We start from the raw sequence: 12,085 nt of genomic DNA, 5'->3' as shown, positions 1-12,085 counted from the left end.
AGCTTGGTGGGCAATCGCTGGCGGATTGATAGGGGTGGTTTTGGGTGTAATTTTTGTGGGAGGGAGAGGGTGAATTCGGGGGATGCGGTCTATTTTCTGATCGGTGGCTAATGGAGGGGATTTTATTTTTTTTTTGACATCACGTTTTATTTTTTAAAAAAATACAATTTTTTTATTTTTTATTTTAAATTAATTTTTTTATATTTTTTAATTATTTTGATATATTAATATTCAAAATAAATCTTACTTTAATATATTTTTAAAACAAGAAAACTTTCAACTAACTCCAGATAAATTAAATCTCGCCATATAATTTGAATTTTTGAAACAGGTCGACTATGACCGGCGCGTTTAGCGTTTGTCTCTACTGAACCGTTTGATTAAAATACCTGCAGGTGACTCACTTCACCGGACAGACTTCTTGTGAGCTTGTTGAGCAACAAGCCAACAAGAGAGAGGGTGTGATCGTGAGGCTGTGCCTGTCAGCTCGTCCATCAGCCATGTGGAGTGCAGTCTGTCACGTCCTTCAGCATTTCGTCCCTTTCATAGATATTTTTTCTGGGTTTTTTTAATTAATTATCATGATATTTTATCCGTACAAACTTTTTTTGGAATTAAGTATACAGTAAGTTATTTATATCGAAGGTGAGTTTATTTTTCATAATTTTTCTTTTGATAGGAACTTTTTTTTAATCCACTGCTTTGTCAAAATAAAAACAAAATCACCCAAATATCTTTTGATTAAAGTTTAAAGCGCGAAGCTTTTCCATCAAATTAATTGATAAAGAACAAAGGTGAGTAATTGAATTTGCTAAAAAAACTTACATAGAATTAATTGAAAAAACCAAATTAAAACATCAAATTAAAAAATATTTTTTTTAATGATAATTTATTAGAAACACCAAAATATTATTGAATTTATTAAAAGAAATGAGATGTAAACATTCTATAGAAGTAGATAATATTTATAGAGGGAATGATTTTCAGCTCAATAATAATAATTATAATTAAAACAATAGTTGAAAATATCATATTTATTCATTTAAAATATATGCTCAATTAGCCAAAATAGTGGCTAAACAACGTATTATCTAGGTTAAATCATAAATATTAGAGTTTTTAATTTAGGATCTAATAGATTTCATTTTAATCCCTATTTTTTCAATTGCTTTAAATTATATTTGTAATTATCTCTTAAACTCTTAGTTTCATGCAATATCATCCTTGTCAATCTCAATTATCAATCTCAAAGCATAGTACCAATTTTATATTGATTTTTAGTTTTTTATTTGTGTACTTAAATCATTAATTGACCATTAAACTTTTAATTCTTTTAATTTGACCCCTAATTTGGTCAAATTCATCCCCTACAATCATGCTCCTTCTTTTAGTTTTGTTCTTGGATTTAAATTTCTTCAATAAAATCCTTAATTCTTACTTAGATTTCAATATTTATGCAATCAAATTCGTGATTTGATCAAATTAACTTTTTAAAATTACAAATTCACCTTCAGACTTTAAATTCTTCCAATCAAAGCTTAAATTGACTTCAAATATCAATTCTTCTTGCAATTAAATCCTTAATAAAATTAATTAAGCCTTCCAGAATTCTTATTAAGTCCTTACCTATCTAGATTTGTATTTCTATACTCCAAATAAAAATATTTTCACTAAATAGGCCCTTTGTCAATTAGAATTGGACTGCTAATTTTATCAAATTTATACATTTTTGTGCTCTAACTTTTTAAGTTGTCATTTTGGTCCTTCACTACTAACTTGGATAATCTTTAACGCTTTCTTCATGTATATCCTTTTATATTTTAAATCTTTTTTTTTTCTTGATTTTTTTATAGTGTCAAAAGTAGATAACAACAAAAGTGTCATTTGAATATGATAAGATTGTAATGACTAAGAATAATGTAAGAATAATTATTTGTGGGGAAAGAATATTGTAACCATGAACTAAGTAGGATATGTTACTTTATCTTATCTTAAGAAAATGAATTATCTTGGGTTAATTTATGATTTAAACTTTTCATTTATGAATAAATATGAAATATGTGTCAAGGCTAAAATTACCAAGAAAACATATGCACCTCTTAAAAGAAAAATTAAATTACTTAGCTTAATACACACAAACTTGGGTGATTTAAAATAAATTATGACTAAATGAGATAGAAAATAGTATATGACCTACATATATGATTTTTCAAGATATACAAATTTTTTTCTGTTTAGAATTAAGGATAAATCTTATAACATGTTTTATTATATAAAACAAAAGTAAAACAAAATCAACTAAAATAAAAAAATCAAACAAGTTAGATATGATAAAAAGGTAGATATTTCTTTTATAAATGACTATTATGAAAAGAAAGGTATAATACATGAAGTTACTCCACCTTATTCACTCATTTGAGTCTAATAGGATAGTTAAAAGAAAAAAATAAAACTTTAAAAGAAATGATGAATGTTATGTTAGTTAGTTCTTTAACATCTAATAATTAATGGAGTGAAACTATTTTATCTACATGTCATTTACAAAATATATTTTCTTATAAAAAATTGGTATAACACTTTATAAATTAGAAAGTGGTTATTATTCTAATTTAAAATATCTAAAAGTATAGGGGAGTCTAGCCAATGTTATATTACCTGAACCAAAAAAGAGAATGATAGGTTTATAAGCTTATAATTGTATATTTATTAGTTATTGGTTATGTTGAAAATAATGTTGCATAGAGATTTTTAGTATTAAAAAGTGATGTGTTAGATTGCAATACTATTATTAAAACAAAAGCTCTAGAATTCCTTAAACACATTTATCCATTAAGAGAAAAGATTTGTTATGCACCTATTAATGATAATAGAATTGATGAAACTCACATTGAGAAAGAAACGACTATAAGACAAAGAAAAGAAATTTCATTTGAAAATGATTTATCACTTATTTGGTATATAAAAATTCAGTGACCTTCTTTGAAGCTATCTCTTTTTTTTATTCTGGTTTAAAAAAAACAATTAAAGTTTAAATTGATTTGCTTATATAAAATCAAACTTTAGAGATTATTGATTTGCCCTAAAATGCAAAATCTTTTGGTTGCAAATGGATTTTTAAAAGAAAATATTTTCTTAATGGTTATATAGATAAATACAAAATAAGATTGGTTGTAAAAGGATTTTACTTAAAAACAAAATATGAATTATTTTGATACATTTTTACCTATAAGTAGAATTTGCTCAATTTGAGTTTTAATTATTTTAGCTTTCAATTTATAACCTTTATATACATCAAATGGATATTAAAACTGTTTTTCTAAATAATGATATAGAAGAAGAGATGTATATGTTATAACTTGAAGGTTGTTTACTTCCTGAACAAAAAAATAAAGTCATTATATTGCTTAAAGCAAGCTCCTAAATACTGGCATGAGAAATTTGATGGAGTTGTTTTGAGTGATGGTTTTTCTTCAGTTAGAATGGATAAATATGTGTATGCTAAGTCTATTGATAATTAATATATGATTATTAGTTTATATATAGATAATATGTCTATATAGATGATATGCTTATTTTTTGTACTAACATGAATGTTATGCATATGAAAAAACATTTCTTAAACTAGTGTAATATTAGGTATTAAAATTATAAAGAGAGACAATGATATAATATTAACATAAGAATATTATGTAGAGAAACTTTTCAAGAAATTTGGTCACTTTAATGTGACATTTGTGAGTATTGCTTATAATGTTAATACTTAATTAAAGAAACATAAAGGTAAAGTTGTTTGCTTAGATTGAGTATACTCAGATTATTAGGAGTCTGATACCTTCATTTAACTTCACTTGACTTAACATAGCATACGTTATATGTAGATTACGTAGACATACACAAAATTTCAATCATAAGCATTAAGTAACAATAGTTTAACTGATAAAATATTTGAAAGATATCATGAACTATGATATTTTGTATAATGGATTTCTTGCTCTATTAGAATGATATATCGATGCTAACTAGATTCCATATTCAAATGAGATTTAATCCATTAATGACTATATTTTTATTCTTGATAGTGATGCAGTGTTTTGAAAATCATTCAAGCAAAGTTTAAGAGTTCAATTTATCATGAAGTTAAAATTTATAGCTTTAGAATTAGTAGGAAATGAAGCTGATTGGTTGAGGAATTTTTTAACTAAAATTCCAGTACGAGTGTAACTGACACATTATATAGCAATGCATTGTGATTGCCAAATAACAATAGCCACCACTAAGAATAAATCCTTTAATTATAAAAATCAACATATTTGATTAAGACATAATGTTATAAAACAACCACTAAAAGATGGAATTATTTCAATTGATTATGTGAAGTAACAAATAAATATGGTTGATCCTCTAACTAAACTAATTAGTAGAAAAATGATATTAAAAATATCAACAGGAATAATACTAATGTTAATAAAGAAATCAAAGTAACCTAACATATGTGATTAGAGATCCCATAAATTAGATTTATATAAGTAATAACAAAGTCATTTGTTGTCTATAGCACTATAAAACAAGTCATTTCCTATTATGTGAGGATAATACTAGTTTGCAATTAAAGAGATTGTGACTAAAAAGCTTTTGATAAATTTTATATTTTTTATAGATAGTGTTCAAATTTGAATGAATACTTAATGGAAATATCTATATGAATGAGGAGTGGAGTCATTTCTATTAGATACTAGAATTACTAGAATTACTTATACGAGTGTGGAGTGGAATCATTTCTAATAGATACTAGCAAATTTTTATAGCACTCATAAATAAATGGGCACACACATAACTTATTAAAGTAAGATTGGGTTAAATAACAAAAAAATATAAATATATAATTTGATTGATGAAATACGTAACTTACAACAAGGATTTTTTATTTATAAAATTTAAAAACTTCACCAATAATTATGTACATTAAATCTCATTCTTTCCATTATTTGACTTATAATCTAAAAAGTACTAGAATAGATAGAAATCCATATTCTTATTAAAAAACAAATCTCTTGAAATATATGAGAGATTGTTGTAAAAATAAAATTTGAGAGATTATTTTAAATTTTTTTATCTTATATTGAAAAAACATAATTTTTTTATTATGAATATAGATTATATGTATTAATAGATTTCTAATCCCACATTAAAAAAATAAAATATTTTAATATTTATATAATAAATTTTAATATAAATTAATAACTAACAAAAGATAAGGTGATAGGCTTACCCACGTAATATTACCTCATGCAAGAGACAATTTTTAATTATTTATTTACATGTTTATACTTTTTAAATTTTTTATATTCAATGATAATTTATTTTGGGCCTTTAAACTTTTATTTTGGGCCTTCAAACTAACATTGCAGTTTTTAAAATTTTTGAAATTAATTTTCTAGCAGGTATATATATTTCATAAACGCTATTTAACATTTCTAACAATTATTTTTTGAAAAACTGTCGTCACAACAACCCATTTCAAAACAACACCTTAATTGTATCATTTAACTGTCGTAGACTTTAATTCTCATATTTATTTATTTTTGTGCTGTTGTGGGCTACAAGCCTATACATATACCTGCATTTTTAGAGACAAAAAAAACAAAACACCACCTGACTTGAAACACTTAAAACTTGTTGGATTTTCTTTTTGTTGTTTTCCTTCTTCTTGTTTATGCATCTCTCCTTCTGAGGAAGAACCTGTTAAATCCGGGGATAGTCTTATGTGGGTAAATATCCTCAAGGATGGATCTGTGCACGCTTGAGGGAGGTTTGTTTTTTTCCCTGAAATGAACAAATTATGCAGTCAGCCCTAGAAACTGAAGGGAATAAAAGAGATGCGTGACCTCTTAAATCAACAGGCGATCCTGGCAGAGGCCTGTCCTCGTTTGCTGCAGACATTGTAACAACCTTCTTAAATTTCATTGGTGCTGAAAAAATGCTCTGGAAAAATGGTTGCCTTGATGAGATGCGAGAGTAGCTCATAAGCCTATTCCAAGATGCCTCTCCATGTTCAGTACTGAAACCAGCTGCACTTGGCATGAATACTATTCGAGAAGAAGATACGCAAGGCCTGATCATTACAATGTTTGTTGCAGGAGTTGCAGCTGTAGCCATTTTGTGCAGTTAAATCTCAGAATAGTCTCTGCAAGATTGCAAAGATCATATGCATTCAAAGCAGAAACATGGCAAGGCCGTATATTGAAACATAAACCTGTTCATGTACCCTCCCAAAAGTAATTTCTAACTCGCAAAGATTTGCAGAAGAAGTTGAAATCTACCTTGTACTAGTAATTCATAACCCTAAAGTTCACTGCGGTACTATTGCTTGAGCAAAAAAGAAGGGTGTTTTATATAATTCATCATTATACAAATACAAAAAGCGACGCATTAGCTATGTCATGTCTAATATAAATAATCTTTACCATACTTTTAAAACAAACTGATAAATTGTAATAAAACTATTGATAATGTAGAGAGATCTAAATGAATAGGATATAATTATCGATGGATAATCTTCACCCTTGACAGCAGAGCTGTCAGTGCTTCTCACCCTCCGCTTCTCCATCTCTCTTTGCGACCCCTATCAGCTTAACCTACTCCCCTAGAAAGAAACCCTTCTCCAGGGTCACGGTTTTGGCTTCTGTTCTTTATTCTGTTACCAGAATCAGTTTTTTCCATTCTTTATTCCATCGCGATTGTTTTTATTTGCATCCAGGATTTAAATCGATGATGGATAGAAGAAAGAGAGGGAGGCCTGACTTCAAAACTAATGGCTTTGGTGGATTGAAGAAATCTAAGCAAGGTCAACTATTTCTCTTAGTCTCAAGATTTAGCCAGTTAATTTCTTCAACTGGTATCTGGGCTTTTCATGTTGTTTGGTTTTCTTTTGGTGTTTTACTGATTTGTTTATGCTTTAAGTATGTTTTTAACTTTTTGTGGATTTATGCGTCTTGGCTTTTAAGAATTTGTTAGCTTGCACGGTGTTTTAAGGGAGAATTTAGCCTCAAGTGTTCTTTATGTGTCTGTTTGGTTTCCAAGGCTAAATTCTCAATCATTTGCGTGTTTTAAAATTGGGTTCAATGCCAATAATGAAGCTTTTATTCCGTGGAAAGACTGGTTGATTGTTATCTTTACTGTTTTGTTCTTTTTTTTTTTTTTAAAAAAAAACATAATTTATGCTTCTGTATTGCTGTTAGAATGTTTAAATTATGTTGTTTTGGGGGTTAGCCGGTTAGGCTTTTTTTTTACGTTGGCTGTAGTTTTGATTTTGCCTGCTTGTATTGTCAAACCTTTGCTGCTGTTTCACTGGTAGGACTGTAGAGTCAGGAATTACCCGCATTAGCTTTGATTGTGGTTATGATTTTCTTGCTTATCCCACCTCTTCTGCTGCTGCTGCTTGAATATTGGCATAATAGTTCCAGAAACTACCTCATTGGTTGGCGTCCTTGAGAAATCCAATTTTTAAACTGTCGTTGAACATGCAAAATCTTAGCCTGGAGAAACTTTATCTGTGTTACAAGTTATACTTAAAGCACCGATAATGTAGCATTCATATATAGGGTGAAAAGGCAGCAAATAAAACACTTAAAACCATACAAACACTCAAATTAAATTATCCCCCAAGCTCAAGAACTGTTACTCATCGTCAAAGGATTGTCCTTTGTTTGAGTAACATATTTTATAGAATTAACCCAAGCATCCTTCAATGGCTTTGAGAGAGATTTCTGGTTTCTCCTCTAGACATAACTAACATCAAACAGCCTCAAGTATAAATGCATTTGACCAAACAAAAATCAAATCATCTCCCAGCATTTAACTCCACCTCAATTAAACATGCCCTGAACTAAGTGAAAATCTCAACAAAACAAAAACACCCATAAACTTCATTGGAGACTTCAGTTCATTTGTGAAGTACAAAAACAGGGTTACCACATGAGTGGATGCTAGATAAGGGTGAGAAAAATTTGCTGGAATGTACTTGTCAATGTACATCTATATTACGCACCAAACATTCTATATTAGTTAGACAATTTTATTCTAAAAAACTTAGGTGTTTTGTAGCGAGTCCTACTGGTATTAAACTTGGGAATATTTTAGAATAAGTAGATTAAGAATCTGGAGAAATTTTAACTGAGAACTAGTAATTAATGTTTGTAACAGAAATGGACCCCTTATCAACTGTTGTAGGAAGCAAATTGAAGCCATGCACCAAGTTTTTCAGGTTCAAATTTTCTCACCTAAATAAGTATCTTGAATTTCATCTTTCATCTTTTAATATTTAAAAGTTACTGTAATTTTTTCCCCACAATTTGAGTTGTGTGCTGTGCTAATGAAGTGGGTATTCTAGCTGTTATACAGTTACTTAGTCATAACTGTGCTTTGTTTAAACAAAGTTTATTAATGGAATTTCATTGTAGACTTTGTTTTACTTATGAACTACAAAAAAAGATAATTGCTTGCTGGAAAACAGTTGATGCAAGACTCTCTTTTTTCTGGATATTGATTTTATTTTTATACCCGAGGAATGTCCGCTGGCTTTCCTTGTTACTTTAACAACGATAACATTTAATGTTATTTTTTCCATTTAAAGTTTATTGGTTCTGGATTGAACACAACTTCCTATTAAATAAATTAGATTATGTTGAAGTAAGTTAAACTTTCAGTATGGTGTCAAAAATTTAGAATAATGGATTTGCTGGCACAGGCTTGTATTACTGTAGCAGCAAGTTCAATTATCTAGAATTGTATCAATTTGTGAGTGCCATATTGTCATCCATGTCACTGAAGTTTATGCTATGCTATCTTCTAATCTGTGATGAAGGTATTCCAGTTTGGAGACTCGTTGACTTAGTTTAACATCACTTCAGCTGTGTTCCTTATTTCTGGTCCTAAAAGAATTTTGATTCAGTATTTCATTTTTCTAGGTGGTAGCCTATTCTGTTTTGATTCCCAATATTTGGAGATGATGTTATACAGAATTCATCATGTGAATCTGCATTTTTATCAAAGTCAATTGCTTTGTGGTTATCATGTGCAGTGATAGTTAGAAGAATAAGATTGTAGTTGAGCATTTCATTCTTTTTTAATTGAATGGTAGTTGTAGGGGTAGTTGTAGGCCTTAATTATTTGATTAGTATTCAGCTGCTAGATGTACTTTTGGACTTTTAAGCAGTATCATTTATCTGCACATGGTGGATTGACTTACTGAACCTTTTTTTCTTTTTTTGGTTATGCTTTGGATCGCTGCACTGCTGGCTGTCCATTTGGTGAGAGCTGCCACTTTCTCCACCATGTTCCTGGTGGCTACAATACTGTGGCCCAGATGATGAATCTGGGACCTACTGTCACCCCACCATCCAGAAGTATGGCGGCCCCACTGCCAGTCCCTAATGGCTTTGCTTCGTCTGCTGTTAAAGGCCGGCTATGTAACAAATACAGTAGTGCTGAAGGTTGCAAATTTGGTGATAAAAGTCATTTTGCGCATGGTGAGTGGGAACTTGGCAGGGATTTTGCTCCATCCCACAACAATCCACGTGCTGCTGGAGGTGTTCCAGGACATTTGGGTGGTCGTGTGCTGCTTTGTGGTTATCATGTGCAGTTGATAGTTAGAAGAATAAGATTGTAGTTGAGCATTTGAATCTTTTTTAATTGAATAATAGTTGGAGGCTTTACTTGTATTCAGCTGCTAGATGTACTTTTGGACTTTTAAGCAGTATCATTTATTTGCGGATTGACTTGCTGAACCTTTTTTTTTTTTGGTTATGCTTTGGATCGCTGCACTGCTGGCTGTCCATCCGATGAGAGCTGCCCCTTTCTCCCCCATGTTCCTGGTGGCTACAATGCTGTGACCCAGAGGATGAATCTGGGACCTACTGTCAAACATCAATCCAGAAGTATGGCGGCCCCCCTGCCAGTCCCTCATGGCTCTACTTCGTCTGCTATTAAAGGCCGGCTTGTCCATGCCGTCCATAGTTCCATGTTCCATGTTCCATGTTCCGAGTAGATAATAGTAGCTTTGCCTAATTTGCTAGAAACCCTTGAATTTTAAACTTCTGTATTCTATTATAATACTTTAATAATTTCTATTGCGAAGTACGATCCTACGTTTCAGAAGCCAACGCCTTTTTAGAATGATGTCACGGCGTTCTCTGCATAAATCATTACCTTGTGCAAGATTTTCTGTATCTGTGCAGTTTCTATTATGATTTAGAGAACCATTGTTGTAAAACCTGGCCAGCTTGGTGGCTTGTCCTGGGCAACCTGAGGTTTTGGACATGTTTTATATAGAAAAACTAGAGTTTCCAGATAACCTAGAGTGAGATTTAATTTTTTTTTTGTTTTTGATAAATATCTTAAAATTTTATTTTAAAATTTAAATTTTTGAATTAAAATAATTTTTTAATATGGTATTAAAATCTTGATAATTAAACAATCATGAGTTTGAATATTATTATTTTTATTTATTTGATAAGATCACGAGTTTGAATATTATTATTTTTATTTATTTGATAAAAATTAAGTACAAACTAAATTCATAACTTGTATAACTTTCAAGCTCAAAGAATTTTTACTCAGGATATTTTAAAATTAAGAATTTTTGTCTGTGTATTTTAAAATTATTTTTAAGTCTTGCTTAAGTTATTACACTATTATGGTGATTTTTTAAGGTATTTGCTGAGTCTCTTTTCTTAGTAAGTTCCATGGCACCTTGTGTCATCCCCTATGCATCTGGAGTTTCTGGTCCCTTTGGATTCTTTGGTCGCAGATCTCACAGATATATCACAAGCATACAGATATTATCTTTGCATTAGATATGATGCTAAGAAGAAGAAGAAGTGAAATTAATACGCAAAGAACAAAGAGTAGTAGCTGGTGTATTAAGAACGATATCGGAATAAGAAAGAAAACCCATGAATTAAATTGAAGAAGAAGAAGAAGAAGAAGTGAAATGAAATTAATACACAAAGCACAAAGAGCAGTACCCTGCACAACCAAACACCCTTATGTCAGTTGCCTTAAATGAGGGTACAAATTCTATCATAAAAAAATCACAAAATAATTTGAAAAACTAAGTAACAGAAAAGGAGAAATAAAATGAATTAACAAATAAACAAACCAAATATTTAATGAAAAATACCCAAAATTTAGCATACATCAATTCACCTAAAACAAACCCCATACAAAAATCGTTGTTGCATAAAATTGAATAAAAATAAATTATAACATCCAATATTTTTTATTTGATATTTAATTCAATAGTTTTTTTAAAATTTTTTTTAAAGTTAATGACTTATTGGATCATCTTAATATTAGAACAAGAAGATTGACGGTTTTATTATCTTGTACAAGGATAAATTTATTTTGTTTGTTGTTCATATGAAAAGGATGATGAGATTCTTTTCTATTATATTTAATTTTTAAAATTATTATTTTATATAAATATATTTAACTAATAATATTTTTCTTTTAGATTGTGTTTTTTGAACTCAAACCAAAATAAATGAAGTTTTTTATTTTTTTAAAAATACACATTTCCAAATAATAATAGTACAAAATGAGTGTAGTAGCTCATGAATAGTAAAGTTTGGAAGTTTGAAGTATATTGGATTTTTTAAAAAAAAATTCTTGTTTTTTTTTAAGTTATTAAGTTTCTTTTTTTAATTTACTTATTAGTTTGTTTTCAAGAAACATAATATAAGATATGATGACAATTCTTAGACTCATCCATTATAGATGAGGACTTGTATTTGATCTAAAGTGTTAACTATTGGATATTTATTATTGGATATTTATAATCAAATTTTAGCATTTAATCTCCAGAATTTCAGATAATTTTAAATTAATAAGTTGAAGCTTGAATGACCAATTTGGTTGTTAAGATAGAACATCTTAGTACTGAGATGGCTGAATTTCAATGATTGTACATGGAACCAAAAATTATACATGAATCATTCATGTGCTCCCTCTTATCACCTCTTAGTCTCGACAAAAACTCCCATCCTCCTCTTTTTCTAATTCATCTCTTTGTGACGGAATAGAACGG

General features: G+C 29.4%; 1 protein-coding gene and 1 long non-coding RNA gene across 2 annotated transcripts; one reads left to right on the top strand and one right to left on the bottom strand.

Annotated features, from left to right (window-relative positions):
• The first annotated feature begins 6,519 nt into the window (after window positions 1-6,519).
• On the top strand, window positions 6,520-9,772 carry LOC105118750 (zinc finger CCCH domain-containing protein 14-like). Its single transcript, XM_011016764.1, has 3 exons — window positions 6,520-6,844; window positions 8,203-8,263; window positions 9,289-9,772. The coding sequence occupies exons 1-3, from the start codon at window positions 6,769-6,771 to the stop codon at window positions 9,665-9,667; spliced, it is 516 nt and encodes a 171-aa protein (XP_011015066.1). The 5' UTR covers window positions 6,520-6,768; the 3' UTR covers window positions 9,668-9,772.
• On the bottom strand, window positions 7,092-9,704 carry LOC105118749 (uncharacterized). Its single transcript, XR_841017.1, has 2 exons — window positions 9,635-9,704; window positions 7,092-9,073 (listed from the first exon to the last, which is right to left on the bottom strand). It is a non-coding gene; the product is annotated as an uncharacterized LOC105118749 (long non-coding RNA).
• Window positions 9,773-12,085: the final 2,313 nt, after the last annotated feature.

This window comes from Populus euphratica, unplaced genomic scaffold, assembly GCF_000495115.2.
Source record: "Populus euphratica unplaced genomic scaffold, PopEup_1.0 scaffold2177.1, whole genome shotgun sequence".
Lineage (NCBI taxonomy): Eukaryota > Viridiplantae > Streptophyta > Magnoliopsida > Malpighiales > Salicaceae > Populus > Populus euphratica.
Note: the sequence above shows the minus strand (reverse complement) of the source record. Positions and strands in the feature narration are given on the sequence as shown.